Source organism: Caenorhabditis briggsae (assembly GCF_000004555.2).
Source record: "Caenorhabditis briggsae complete genome, chrX, whole genome shotgun sequence".
Lineage (NCBI taxonomy): Eukaryota > Metazoa > Nematoda > Chromadorea > Rhabditida > Rhabditidae > Caenorhabditis > Caenorhabditis briggsae.
The window spans coordinates 91928-107668 of record NC_013491.2 but is presented as its reverse complement, the minus strand read 5'-3'; the positions used below and the strand labels follow the sequence as shown (position 1 = coordinate 107668).

The 15741-nt window shown below is 35.5% G+C and overlaps 2 protein-coding genes across 2 annotated transcripts; both read right to left on the bottom strand.

Moving 5' to 3' along the window:
• Positions 1-730: 730 nt before the first annotated feature.
• Positions 731-6747, bottom strand: Cbr-tag-303 (the record flags this gene model as incomplete). Its single annotated transcript, XM_045238664.1, has 13 exons — positions 731-856; positions 903-1063; positions 1111-1255; positions 1352-1662; positions 1789-2046; positions 2101-2239; positions 2290-2429; positions 2633-2786; positions 2835-2959; positions 5762-5906; positions 6016-6108; positions 6155-6448; positions 6541-6747. 13 exons carry the CDS (start codon positions 6745-6747, stop codon positions 731-733), a joined length of 2298 nt encoding a protein of 765 aa, XP_045093645.1.
• Positions 6748-10165: 3418 nt separating this feature from the next.
• On the bottom strand, positions 10166-14026 carry Cbr-dop-4 (the record flags this gene model as incomplete). The annotated part of the gene is made up of 8 exons (XM_002643148.2): positions 10166-10411; positions 12006-12221; positions 12391-12567; positions 12900-13067; positions 13113-13271; positions 13319-13475; positions 13572-13760; positions 13809-14026. 8 exons carry the CDS (start codon positions 14024-14026, stop codon positions 10166-10168), a joined length of 1530 nt encoding a protein of 509 aa, XP_002643194.2.
• Between the last annotated feature and the right edge of the window lie 1715 nt (positions 14027-15741).

Below are 15741 nucleotides of genomic sequence, written 5' to 3'. Positions count from 1 at the left end.
TATGTTTGTCAGTTTTTCGACGTGAATGCCGCCTGACGTAAACGAAAAAATGTGTTTCACGAGGCAGGTATTTTTTTTTTTGATAACTATGCCCCAACAAAAATGTCAGTGATGGATTTTCAGGCTGCAAAAAACCGATAGAAAACTATGGGAAGTCAATTTGTCTTCTCGATCACCTTACATACTTTATATGAAATTGAAAAATCCAAATTTGTAGCAAAACGTTTTCAAATAGAGACCAATATTTGAAATAAAATTTTTAATTTCAATATTTATAAAATCATTGATTTCATTAATTGTGCCGTCGCCTTTCATGTTAAAATATTTTCCACTACTGTATTTCAACGCTTTATTGTTCTTCAGATAACAGATTCTCTCACTTCACATTAGCACTTTCCGGAATTATATCAAATTGTTTTATTTTGTGAAAATTCTTGCTTTGACTGACCTTTGAATTGTTTTACTCGTGCAGTCAAATTTTCAAACATTGGTCAACTTCTGAAAAATCTTCTAGCTGCTTGTCGCGTTCAAACATTTTGATTAAAAGTAATCAAATTTTTACGTCATAAATTCTCTTGTAAAAGATTTTCAAAGAACATGCGTTAGAATCAGTGAATATTTATTAGCAATCAATTGAATGAAAGCTCCACAAAAAGTGAAAACATTAATTAATTTGGATAACGGAATACACGTTGGACAGAAAGAGTCATTGATCAATTGTTTGAAATTATTAACAAGTGAGAGTACAGTATCTGAAAAATGGTCCTTCACATTGTGCTGGATCCTTAGCAATGCATTCACGAGATTCAAATCCAATCATGCTACCGTTGTTGCATGGTTGGGAAGAGGCGAATTGCTGAAAACATTGGTTTGATAATCGAAAAATCAAGAATAATTTTAACCTGACAAGTTCCTTGCCATGGTCCCCAAAGTTGTTCATTCAACACTGGGAGAGTTCTGGATGGAACTGGATCAACGGAAATGTTATCCACAGCAATCGGCTCATCATACTCATCTCCATCTGCGGAGACAATTGATCGAATCATTTCATTGTTTTGTGGAGCTGAAAGAAAGTTATATTTTTCAATTAAACGACAATTTTGAACTTACTAGTTGTTGGAATGACTTCTGGACAGTTTTGGACTTGCATAAGAGCTCCAAGGCATTTTCTAAGATTCAGGCACCGTCTTCTACGAACTTGTCTTTCGTTGCTCTTGGTGCATGGAGTCCAATCAGACCATTCCGAGAAGTAAGTCTGAAGAATACATAATTTAATAATTTAATGATATGGTTTGGAAGTTTAGTTTCCCAAAATTTAATAAGTCATAACATCACATAAACATCTTCTCACCTCTTCTGGTTCTTGTTGCTCTTCCGATTTCCGCGAGTCATCAGTGAGCTCCAAACTATCTTCATTTTCTGGGAAGTTGATCTTTGGTTTCTTCACGGTGTTCTGCTTCTTCAGAATTTCGTAGGTTTTTGAACCAAAGTTCTTTGGATGTTTCTTGATTTTCTTTTGAATCAAGTTTTTGATACGATTTGGTGTTGGAGCCTCGGTCTCTTCGACAATTGCTTCAGTGGTGGTAGTTGGCACAGTTGTTGAAAAGGTGGTTGGGACTTCCTCCACAGCGGTTTCTTCAGTCACATCATCTCCATCCTCTTCTGAAATATCTTTTAATCTTGGCAAACACTCAGAGCATAACAGAAAAAATTCTAAAGCTGAGTCGTGATCATTATACTAAATTCTGTTTGAGAATAGAAAGAGGAAATGTAATATATTTTGACTACCATATTCTCCATCTTCAGCGGTTTCGGAGTTTTGTTCACTTCCTTTTTCCTCAGTAATGTCTTTCTGTTCTCCATCTTCTTCTGACTTGTTGGATGGGGTTTCTTTTTCGACATTTTCCACCTCATCAACAACTTTATCTAGTTGGCCATCTGGTTTTGGAGTGGTTTCTGAGATTTGGATATTCACAACTGGTTTGATTTCTTCTTCAACTGTTTCGTCAGCTGCAACTTCAGCAGATTCAGAGGTGATGATTGGTTCTAAAATCCGCACTTTTTAACACAAAACAATAGTGGTTTATAAATATTACGCACTTTTTACAGCGTTTAAATCACACCCATTTTGGAAATATATAACTTTGTCGTTTTCCTCCTTCGTAAAGCCAGCTGGTTTTGTCAAAGCTGATTCCTTGTTTGTGATGCATTCTCCATCTTCGTAGAAATACATGGCCGACTGAAAAAAAAAGGAATTTGTCAAAATATTTCTTTGTCAAACTGTCTTACTTTGCAATCAGTTTCTTGAACACACTGAGCAACACAAGATTCGATGCTGTCAGTGAGAGTCATGTTGACTGCGTATCCAACCAATACACTTTGATCTACTCGGATGAATTGAGACAGTCCGCATTGTTCAGGAAGGCTATCTTAAACTTTTATGAAGTGATAACTGCAATGCACAAAGACTTGATCGTCTGATGGAAAGAGTAAATAGAAGTAAAACGTTTTCACAGAGATGGTGTACTTATCTTGCGTATTCTAGGTACTAAGAAAAAGTATTTATGAAAACTATTTGTACATCAAAAAAAAATAATGTTTTTGGTTCACTAAGCGCATTCACAAAACTCACAAGAGATGCAGGTTTTCTCAAAGTATCTTTTTCCAACAGCAGTTTCAATTTGAGCAGATCCAACAGGTAACGACTTCTCAGAATGAATTGTGCATGACAAACTAGCATGGTCATAAGTGAATGAGCTACACTGAATTGGACGGTTGAATGTGTCCTAAAATAAAAACATTATCATGACGAAACAAAGAGAAAAGAGTTTTACTCTGTTTTGTGTGCATGTCTTCAAGCATTCTTCCTCTGATGTTCCTTTGTAAACAATCGGATCCGAAGATTGCAGGCCAGCATTGTCAATCACAAAAAAGTGTGTCTTATTTTCGTCACATACATCTGAATCTTTACTAATGAAATTTAGAATATCTTTGACAAATTGGAAAGCAACAAAACTTGCAACAAACTCTACCTTTTTTTGGTACGCTTTTTGCATTGACAGGATTACTGAGTAAGGCGAGAAGAAGTATACTATAGACAATCATTCTGCACTGTGCCTAAAATTTAAAATAGTCAATTGACAAGCCACTGGAAAAGCGCAAATGAAATAAACGGTTCTTGCCCCCGACGATTTGGAATTTGTGGTTAATAAGATAGCAGCACGTTCTCCTAACTAGGTTTCTCTTTCTCTTTTTTCTCTTCCCACTCTTTTCTTGTTTTACCCTGTTCTCGATAGAAAAGAGGTCACATTCAGATGTATACGTTTTCTCCGGATCGCCTACTCCCGTCGCCCACTCATTCCGCGACGACTATGGTCTCTCAAGTTACCCATAGTCTTTATTTCAATCAAAGAGGGCTTGTGAGGAAAGAAAGAGAGTGGACCAGAAGATGTCCAGTTTCACTTTATCCGATTGCAAGATCTCTTGTACGTTGAATGAAAGGCAGAGGATTTTGTTAAACATACGAGGATATCTGTTCCGGTTTGCAGTCAGGATCAGGTCTATTGAATAAACGATAAGTCGCAGAAAGACGATGTATATGTAAAATACAACAAATCCAAACACATTCTACCGAACATTCCAGAACAGAATTAATAATGTGGGTCAATGAATCGCAATTGTACTTAGAATCGTAACTAGCATTTGTTATTCTACACTTTTAAAACATTTGGAAAAAAAATGAAATTCGCTTCCCTCTGACAAGGGCTTATGAATGACTGAATATTACTAAGCAGTTCAAATTGATCAAGTATTTTTTGTTAAAATGTATGTAACAATCAAATATCTAAAACGTGGCTCTCACTTATGAAAAATGTCTATTGAGGAGCTCATCATCCTTTTTGTTAATTATTTGATTTTTAACGTTAGAGTTCAAAAAATCCTTCAGAAAATGAATAAGTGCGCCCATACATGATTTCTAAAAAATTGAAAAATACACCGTAAACACAGAACATGACTCCCCCCTCCCCCCCAACCGTCAACTTTGAGCCATGTTTTCTTTCTTCCTGTGAAACAAATAAAAAAAAGATCAATCGACAAAAGATTTTTGATGATATCAAACTCTTTTTCGGTTGATCATTTTTTAAAATATTTCCCATAGGTACCGAGATGATATGGTTTGAATCTATTTGAATCACAGTAAAATATAGCACCTTGATACATTCCTAAATTTCAGAACCTCATAATTTGCACAGTCATTTTTTAACCTACATCATCTGAAAATCGACTGAACTATCGACTGAAAAAAAACCTCTCATCTGACTGATTATTTTTTGTGAATGATTTACAATATACCAAAACAAGCATTTTTTTGTAAACCTTAGAGAAACGAATCCTAATGAATGACGTACAATTTATCACTTTTTCCATTGAACTTGTTATGTATCTTAATCACATAAATGTTGTTATTGTCACTGATAAGATTCGCTTTTGCGCATCCTTTTCTCTTTTGTGTCTGGGAAAAAACTGGAAGCAATTTGGGAGTGTCTCGAGAGGGATTTTCGGATGGATAATTCGGACGCAGTCCATTTTTTTTTCAGTTCCTCCTGGCCGAAAAAATTCACCACTGACTCATTATCTGAAGAAGATGAATGATAAAATGAGATTGAAGAAATCATTCAAAAAGTTCATTCTTGTCAAGACAAAAAACAAAAATGAGAAAACACTTCAGACGAGTTACATTGACAATTCAAAATCATAATGTATCAATGAAAATCTTTGACGAAACCTAAAAGATAAAAGTTTATAATTGCAATGAAGATGAGATAATGGTTGTAAAACTGACAAATTTGATTTTTTTGTTGATATTTGCGACACTGGTAAAAACATCTGTGACGTTTTTTTCAGCAAAAGCTACACAGATAAGAATTAACAAAGAAATAGTTGAAGATGAATTTCAAATACAATACATTATTTGAAAGGGGAACAGGACATGAGAATATTGTGAGACAATTGAGTGAAAAAATTTTACACAAATGGTTGCAGTTTTAATTTTAAATATTAATATGACTATACTGAAAGTTAATGAACACCAATATGTTTCAGTTTCAGGTATACTAAATTTTAAACAAATCTAACGCATGTGTTATCAAATCGATATTACTGACGTTGCAAAAAATCACGCTCGATGTAATTCAAGAAAAATGAAAATTACTTCGAGAATCTGTTTTTAAGCTTCATCATCTTCAAAATTTGTATAAATTTTTTGCTGCAGATAATGACAACAATGACAAACACGTTTGCTTCGTTCATAAACGGTCAACACTCTAATAGAACTGCACCCGAATTGCCAAATCAACTAATAAAATGTTGCTGATATCATGATAAACATTTTATCAGTGGACAACTTTTTGATATCTTTCAAAAAAAGTGCTCTAGTGTATAGGTCAAAGTGGACGGTCCCCGTGGCGTTCTATTAAAGTGTTTATGGTATTTTAGTTATTGATTATTTGAAAAAAACAGGACATGAAGAGTGATCTCAAAATCTATTGACACCTTTAAAAGCACAGACAGAGTAGATAACAAGTGATTATTGAAGAAGTTTGATTGTATCCCACCATTTAGTTATCTGAAAAAAAGTGAATTATCCAAAACCACTATAAAAAAATGTGACCATGCATTCCTGAATCCCCTCTAAAAATGCTCTATATGGATCACTTTGAAAAAGGTGATGAATCCAATTTGTGTTGTTTCGAAAACTTACGTCTGGCTCTCTGTTGTAGCAGTTTAGCACGATCTTGTCCTTCATTCATGCTGCCGTTGTCAGGGCACTCTCTCTCTACTATACACAAATACTCCTGCGGCTGCTCGGCTGTGTATGTAGAATAGTTGGAAGTGATTGGGACCACCTGAAAAGGTTAGTTTAGTTCCGAGTATTTGATGTATTCATTCAACGTTTAAATAAGTTAGATATTTTTTAATGTATTCATTCCGTTTGTTATCAAATTTTTGGTTTACCTGCACTATTTTCCAACCATCAGTCATAGCAGAAACCACTGAAGCAAGCTCTTCCTCGTGGCATTGGAGCACGCGATAGACAAATTTGTTTGCCTGAAAAGTTACAAACATAGTCTCATCAAAAAATGTGATTTGATACCGCGTCTTTGAGATTTTCTCGATCTTGAATGCGTTCCATCACTAACTGACTGAGGCTCGGGATGCAGTAAAAATCTGCCTCAGCAAGAATTCCCTCTTCTGAGAGACCAGGATTTAAAATCAATTTTCCATGACGGAGGTAGTTAAGGATTGGAGCAAAAAAATCGGGATCTCTGTCTATCAAGTACGCCCCAGTGTCATCTTTGTCAGTTGGGAGACCCTGCTCATCCTGACACAAACGGTAGAGGAATGAGCATGGCTCTCGTGACAAAGTTGATCTTGTCGTTTGAAAAATCTGAAAAAAGATTGAATATCATGAATTGCCGAAAAGAATAGAAATGAAGAGCGTTTATGTAAAACTAAAAGTTTTCTACATTTCCAACTTACCTTTCCACCAACATTAAGGCGAACCCAATTGTTAGAATTAGATCCGAAATGGAACCCATTTGTCTTCACTGTCCCATTTTGATTAGTAGAATCATCAGTAGCTGAGATAGACATGTTCCTGATAGCTTGCATTGAGTCCATGTACGGTAAGTGCACATCCGACTCGTTGATTGCTGACGTACTTGATGTGGCGCATGATGAACTCATTTCCGACGACTGTTGAGGCGAAACTGAATTCAACTTGATAGTAAGGGGAAAAAGATGATGTAACTGAGATTGTGTGGGTTTTCGGTTGAGAGCGTTTAATTTTCAACATTTCGAAGATATTAGCTTACAAGGGAAGTGTTTTCAGACGGGGGTTGAGAATTTGCTCAAAATTTTAGAACTTATAGTTTGAGACATTCTCTACACGATGACAGAAAAATCTCGTCCCCGGATTCACCAGGAAGCTGAAAATCTTCATCTGAAAATTTTCTCCCGATCTCTGCGCGCACTTTCCCCTCCCTCCTCTACGCCCTCCGCGCCAAAGGAAAATGTCGGTTCTGTGGTGTTGGGGTAAGAGGGTGACTCATTAGGAGTGAATATGCTGGTTCGAACCCCACTGGGGTAAAAATTTTTTGATTTTTTTGAAACGAATTTCTGATTTCCAGTTGAGCCCTCTAGACACTTCATGACATTTTTTTGATGAAGATACATGGTATTCACAAAAAAAGGTTTTTTTGAACACTTGATGATAAATTTCATAATAATCTTTTCGATCGGTCTTCACATTATCCTATAGTTAAAAAAACAAAATTTTTAGCCTCTGGAAATTTCTCAATTTTGTTCTTTTTGAAATCTAGTATTGCTAAGTCGATCACAGACAATTTTTAAACCTATTTCCATAGATTTCAGTCAATTTCAAGCAGTATTTGAGAAGTTAGGGGTTGTCAAAGTTCTGGCAACAACAACTATTTCAAGATTTTTTGAGCTCAAAGACGAAATTGGGATTTCAAATTTTGTGAGAACGCTTTTTTCATCAATTCGGAACAACTGGGACAGTTTAGAACATTTCAAAAAAAATTTCAAAAAATCACTTTTAGAGTGTGGGGGACCACATGTTGATTTTTTTCAAAATTTTTCAAAAAAAATTTTTTTTGAAAATGTTCAAGAACTATTTCAGATGATAAAAAATGTTCAAAAATGAGTTTGGCATTCAAGAATATCCCGAAAATCGAGTTTTAAAGCTCGAAAAATGCACGTTTTTGGTGAAAATTTAGCACTAAAATCACTTTGAGAGCCCATATTTCGATTCATATTGGATCCGGGGTTGAGATATTGTTGAAACCGTTTTCAGCATGCTCGAAAGTACCTTAGTACAAATTTTCAGCAAATTCTCAACCCCCGTCTGAAAACACTTCCCTTGTTAGACTGAAAAACAAAAAAACCTACTATTAAGAAAATTTCAATTATGAGAAGCTAAAGAGAAATGGTAGGAATTTATGATACAAATAGTTGTTATGCTTCAAACACTGTAAACAATACTCCCCAGAGAATGGAATTATGCTAAGATCTAAAAAAATTATCTCACTTTTACTTGGCAAAGGCTTTTTAGTTTCCATCAAATACTTGAACGATCTATTGAAATCTGCAACATTAGGAAAATTATGTTATCGCTGCTCCATGTTATCCGTTTTCAGACTCAGATACAAAAAAAAATTTTGCAACAAGATTGAAAAGAGTTGAATGAGCAAACAAACAGAGAAATGGGCCAAAAACAGGAGACGGCTTGGCCGTCCTAAAACCCAACTAACAAAGAAACCAAGAAAAATGGAGAAGAAGGAGAGAGGAGAGCAAGAGATAGAGAGATAGAACCCAAAAACGAATATGTTTTCAGAGAAATGAAGAAGACAGAAGCAGCATTTTGTTCCTAAAATTTTGTCTGCTACCCGCAATCCAATATATGAGCGAGAAGAAATCCATTTCACGAGAAAAGCTTGAAATTGGATTGCATGCAGCACACACGAAAATTTGCAGTATTGCTTAAAAGTGTGATTGATAGTGTGGGTTGAAATGTTGGAAACGACATAAGCCCCAGTTTTGTTAATAAGACTGGGTAAACCTGAGGTAAAAAGTTGGAAAAACGTCTTTAGCCGTAAACAATTGAAGTTAAATTTTTTTGAAAAGCTGATTCGAATATGGTGAAATTGTTTTTTTGTGTTTTAAGGCAAATTCAACGCATGTTCTAAGTCGGAACATCCCTCCCATTGTTCAAATCAAAAAATATTCCAAAAATGATGCTCGTTTATTTAATAGTGATATAATTCAGGTAAGAATATCGTGGACACTGGATTTCTAAGTAATCATCGACGGCATAATCTTCAATTTGAAAACGGTAGATAAGTGGACAAATTTCACGTTTAATGAATTTTCTGCTTTGTTCTTACTAGGTTATAAAGACTATAGCTCAGTCAGCAGTGAGCGATCAGTGCCACTTTACATATTATTTGTTTGCTTGCAAATGTTTAAAATGATTTGACTGTAAAATCTCTATATTAAATTATTGAAAGAATAAAATATAGGGTCTACTATTTGTTGCAAACATAATATCTGAAAAAGCCGTCCACAGTAATTACACATTATTTCAAATATATCAATCAAAAACAGTTGATCCCAGAAGTTGGAAAAATCAAATGAATCGATAAATTCCACCCGAGTAGTACAGACAAACTAGCACGACACCCGTTGGCCATATGGTCAGTTACTGCAAAAAGAAATGAAAAGAAATATAATGTGATAGGTAGAGTGCGTAGAGAAAAAAAGGCGACTAGCGAACTAGTCCACGGCCATAGGGTGCGATTTCGTTTGTGTGCTGCGAATGACAAATAAATAGTGTACGAATCGAAGAGGTTTTAGAGAATCAGCTTATGCGACAGTGGGAAGCACGGAACATGCGAGTGTGTGTATGTGCGTGGGGAGTGTATATGTGCATGTGTGTATGTGTACATCTCCAATGCCGAATGGGATGCTCCTCCTCTTTCGGTTTTTTTGTCTTTTTCTCAGGCACATTTAATCGAGTAGAATAAGCTGTATGTGTTCTGTTTAAACGCTGAAATGAAAATTAGTCGAGTGGGTGGCGAAAGGAGAATAAACAGTCAGAACTTCCCAAAAGAAAATGATTGTTTTTGAAAAGCATCTTAATTTGAAAGATTGACTGTTGTATATCTTTGATGATAAGTTATATTCTCACACCAACCCTGTCACATCTTCAACTGAACATTAAAGAAAGCACAAAATAACAAAGAAATTCTCTTTTTTTTTTCTTATCGAAAATTCTTGGAGAGTTAAGATTGTAGATAAAAAATGAGATTTTTCGAAAAAAAAAAGTTTTGAAAATTAAAGGTTTGCCTCTGCCGATTGAGCTACACATTCGAATAAACAATTTGAATGAATTTATTGAGTATTCAATGATGGAAAAAAAGTGATATTTAATATACCGTAACACTTTAGATTTGCTTCAGAAAATGTATTGCGTTCTGATATTTTTACACTCAAAAAAAGTATGTGAACAACAGTACTAAATGCATGTCTAATACAGTTTTACGGTATATGTTATTGATGAAAAATTGTGAAAAAATCAGAGGAACTACTCGATAGAGGTGTTCTGAGGTTGTTCCCACATCTGCGTAACTGAAATGAGTTGAGTAAAAACGAGTGATAATGGTGTTTTGAATGCGGTCTTGACTTTCTGCTGCCGTTGGCACGTGAGAATCTGCTTGAAAGCTCTTCTGAAATCGCGAGAAAATCGAGAGTAGATCAGTGGATTGAGCATTGAGTTGAGGTGGCCTGCCCAAGTGACGAAAGTGAAGATGGTCTCCTTGTTGTTGAAACACTTAAAAATAATGGGGTATTATTGAAAAGCGAATTTTGCGAAGCCATCGAAAAACTATGATAGTAGCGCTTTTGAATCCCTTGTGAGATTAAATTATTTGCGCGATTAAGGTCTATAATTTTTCACGAATATCGCTACTGGAGTCTTGATACTATTATTCTAGTCCCTCGGCGATTAACGAAAATCAATTTAAAGGCGCATAGTCGGTCTTGAAGAAAAAACAGTTACTGTTTCTACAATGAATTCATGCGCTTTTGATAAATTAAATAGTTTGGAATTAATTAATTTCTAAAAATTGTAGCTGTTTTTGCTTCAAAACTGAAAATGCGCTTTTAAATAAAATTCCGGTCGCAAGGTTCATCGTTGCCGGACAAGAATAATACGTTATTCCGTATTGAATTCAATTCAAATCTGGTTTTGCCTTTTCCTCTCCAATCGCTAGCTACACCTACAGCTAGCTGAAATTCTAAGAAATGTGGTATGAGAAATCGGTCAAAAAATATTGTCTTTTTCCCTGTTTGATTTTGACGATCAACTGGAAATTCATTCACAATAAAATGAAAAATATATTATAGAAAACTATTAGCTTTTTTTAAAATTTGTCTGATGTTTTCCATTAGTCAGAATATATTAACATCGATGATCTAAAAGCCTTCCAGTTGTTATTGTATTAGATTGGAAGGAAAGTAACTGTCCATTTTTAAATTAGTGAATAACACGGAAGCAGAAATTACCCAAAATTGACAGTATGTACCGTCGTGGCCCACGGCATGCTGACAACATTCAGGTAGCTTATGGATACCAAACCTCCAAAACCCAGCTGGCTGCGACTCAAAGTATTTTTTCAGTCAGGATTTTAGCTCATCTACAGTGTTGAACTATTTCCCTCCAGATGACGTTGCATATCTCTTAATAACCAATAATGGAAGGGCGAAATCAGCATTTTAAGGGGGCATGAAGAAGAACCGTCCAGCTAAAGAGGCCCAGGTCTTACTTAATTTTCCGTGGAACATAGGATCTCGCTTTATTTAAGAAAAGTCAATTCAGTCCTGAGCCGCTTTGGATGGACGACCCTTCACATTTCTTAAACTCCAGACTTGAGCATTTTGTGATTGGTCATTCGGAAATATGCAACGTTTCCGGAGGAAAAATAATTTTACACTATCGATGAGATAAAAACGGCACTTTGGGAATACTCTGAGTCACAGCCATTTGGCTTTTGAAGGTATGGTATCCACAGGTTACCTGAATGTTGTCAGCATGTCGTGGACCACGACGGTGCATACTGTCGATCTTGAATAATTCTCGTTTTTGTGTTATTCGCGAATTAAAAAATGGACAGTTACTTTCCTTCCAACCGAATACCTAAAATTACGCGGAAAAAAGTATAAAAATAATTTCTTGAGTTGATATCGGAATAATACTTCTGTGGATTGACATAAAAGTATTCAAATCTGACAAAGATGGTGAGTTAACATGCAAGGCTGGAAATTCCTTCCCCCGCGAAATGGTACTGATGAAACAGGAAAATTCGCATTCCGGAAACATTTGATCATGTGTCCTCAATAGTTTGTAGCTTTTTCGGTTTACTTACGCTTTCACAAAAAGCTGTGAATGGAGAGAAAACGAAAAATGGCGTCCAGCACAAAATGAATGCACCCACGACAATTGAAAGAGTTCGCGCAGCACGTTGTTCGTGCACATAACGCATCATTTGTCGGGATTTTTCTCGCACATTCAGTTTCCGACGAGTTGATAGCGGAGAGGCCATCACGACTTGGGATGCTGATGAGAGAGACATGCGATCCGGCTGAAAGTTTTTAAATTGAGTTATGAATAAGGACTCTTTTCTGAAACTTTAGGTGTCTCATGTTAGAAGGTTTTTACAAAAACATGAGCAATTTGTTGAAAATTGGCGCTAGGGTTCATTGCAAGGATGGATCACTCAAGAAATGTAAACGATTCAGGATGTATTTTACCTGTTCCACTTGAAGTAATGTCGATGAACAATTACTTCCGATTGTAACGTTCCGACTTCGGAAGTTTCGCTGAGAACGGTAGTTGTCAGCGTGATTATTTTCCGTGTTCCGCAGCAACGGTTGTCTAACGGTGTTATTATTACTCTCTCCCCGATCATTCAATGATTTGCAAGACACCTGGAAACGACATTAGTTTGGTCCTTAAAGATATTAATTTTTATTTGGAGAACGTTTTTTACATGGTTGGTCCTTGATAAGTTAAAAATAGACCAATTAAAAAACGCATAACCACATAATTCCTTGAAATACGCATGTGAGCCCCATATTGCAAAAATAAATTCCATATATAATGAGTTTATAGTTAGATCCCTTGAACCACGCCATCATTTTTTTTTCTATTCCTGACTTCCGGGTGAAAAAAGCCTAGGGTTCATCATCTACAATTGTCCCTTTCTTTTCGGGGTCATTACATTCTTCAATTTGGCAATCATCCAAAAGCCGATGCTCACCTGCTTCAATAACAATCTCGTCGACTCGCGAGTGTGAAGTCTACTATTCCTTAAACTCGAACTTGATTGCTTCCCCCTGCCAAAGTGAATTCGCAAAGTGGGTTCGTTTTCACTAGACAATATACTTTCAGTTTCAGTATTTGATTTTTTTCCATTCCTTTTTTTTATCTGAAATTACAAAAACATTTGAGATATGTGCCTCTGACTACTTACGCTAACGGTTTTGATACCCATTCGCATTCCTTTTGAATGTCGTGTTGCAATTATGTAAACTTTTCCGTACGCAAAGAGAATTAAGCACAATGGGATATAAAAAGATACCAATGAAGAGAAGCTGACATACATTTTGCTGTCCGTGAACAGACATTGTGACTAAAACATCAAAACTTGAATTTTCTTTTTCCTGAAAGTTCTCTTACTGGATTCTCATACAAATGAGGAGAACTCGTTCGCCACCATATGATCCCGGGGAAAGATAAAATGGCAGATAACACCCAGACACAGAGGATGGCAATCAAAATCCTCCTCTTTGATACTTTGTCTCTGTAACCAATGGGATCTTGACCAGCCATGTATCTGCAAAATCAAACTGTTTATGATAAGTTTAAAACTGAAGATATATTGATCTTGAACACTATTCTGTCTATCTATTTTTTTTCGTTTCAAACAAACCTGTCCAAACTAATAACACAAAGATTCCAAATAGAAGCAGTGGACGCAAGTATATCCATTGCATGAAAAACGTCACACATTGGAAGACCAAATAACCAGGAATGATTTGCCATTTCGAACAAGGAATTCATCGGCATTACAATAACGCCCACTATGAGGTCTGCAATCGCCAAAGAGATAATAAGATATCTGAAACACGGAAAGTCATTTTTAATATTCAACGCGTCAAACGAGTACCCTGTGGGATTCCTTAAATATTTTTTTGTGCACACCGCTATTACCACTAGACAATTCCCAGCAATTGTTAACAAACATATTGAAAAAAGAGCGATCGCCCAAAGTGGATGCCTCCAAGCAATAGGTGATTTTTCGGGTGGCGACTCGGTAGTTGACATTGTTTCGTTTTGATTAAAATAGAAATCATTCGTGTCGATATTCGACCCGTACGATAGCATTTTTATGAATTCTGAAAAAATATCGTATGATGACAGAAGATTTATTCAGGGCATCGAAAAAAACCAGATTAGCCTATTCAGTATGTGGAATTATAATTGAAATTTAAACATTGAAGATTCGAAACTGATTTTCGGAACATATCAACTCTCGTTTCACTATATGATCCGAGCGATAAATACAATATAGAACAGGACAATATCGTTGTAGTATGAAAATGGGAAATAGCTTTCTTTGGTTTTCGTTGCTCGTTTTTTTCAGTTTCCAAAAAACGATGATGTGCTGTTGTCGTTTCACACATGAAACGACAAAAAACTTGGTGGTTGCCTCATTTTTCGGCATATTTTTAGCAAACAGCCAAATTTGATTTTACCAGCTTATTCAATTTTGAACTTTCGAAGTCGACGGAGTTCAGACAAGAAAAAAGAGAAAAACCGCAGAAGATTAGGAATTGTGGGAAAGGAAAGAAAAATGTAGAAGAAAAAGACATATTTGACTCAATGTGAAAAAAATTCACAAAAGGACAAAACAATTTTGTCCAAACAGAAGAAGTGTTTTCAATCATCAAACATTTTCCAGCGTATTAAACGCTTCGAAAACTAAAATAGGAATATTTCATAAAATTGAGTATCTTCGAAATTCCCAACTGGGATAATCTCTCTTGCGTCTGTCCGTCTGTTTATTTAAAAGAACAATTTAATTTCTTTTTTTTTTGACTCAACTCTGTCCCAAAGATGCGGATTTGTCGGCAGGAAAGACAATATAATCAAAGAAAGAAGTAGGCGAGGTTAACGTAAAAGAAAACGAAGACAGAAGAAAGGGGACATGATTTACCCAGATGGCGGTTTAGAGCACCCAATAGGATAACGAAATGACTGAAGAAAAAGGAAAGAAAAGGAAGTAAGAAAAACTCATGGATACATATAAACAAACACTCAGACGCTTACATACATACAATGGTTCCAAAAAAATAGGTTAGATTGTATGTGTTTTTTCAATCATATTTTCGTGACGAGAAAATGGGCATCAGACTCAGGCACAGATGGTTTATAAATTTGAGTTATATTGCATGAAAGCTTTCTTACGATAATATTCATTTTATCCTGTGTTATGGTATTTAATGAAAAATAGTGGAAAAGCTTCCATCGAATGAACCAAAAGCCACGAATGTGTGAATGCTTTTTATCAGATTGAAAAATCGACACGGATGAGCGTATACTTTGATTGTTTCCGGACATCACACCAATTTATAATTACATATTGAGTTTTATTGTGTTTATAGATTCATTGGATTTTATGATAATTCATAGATACCTGTTAGGATAGTACTACAACTAAAAATATATAAAGATCGATCACTGATATTATAATCAATATTTTCTCTGAAGTTGATGTTTCTTTGATCGCCGTTTCGAAATCTTATCAATTTTCTGCAGTTCCATTACAGAAAAAATTCATAACTGTAAAACGTTTCAAGTTCATCTAATAAGATAATAAAACAATACTGATGAGCAGAAGGCAATTCAGTCACAACTTTTACTTAGAATTAAGAACTGTTCTAATTCAAATAATATAAGAATAAATAGAGAAAAGCTTGACAAAAGATATATACAAGAACGTGTGCTTAAGCTCATTAGGATGCGTCGAGTAAGAAATCGGATCCTTGAGTGGTCGTCATTTCTTTTCTTAGATTTCTCATTACACTTTTTCAACCGAC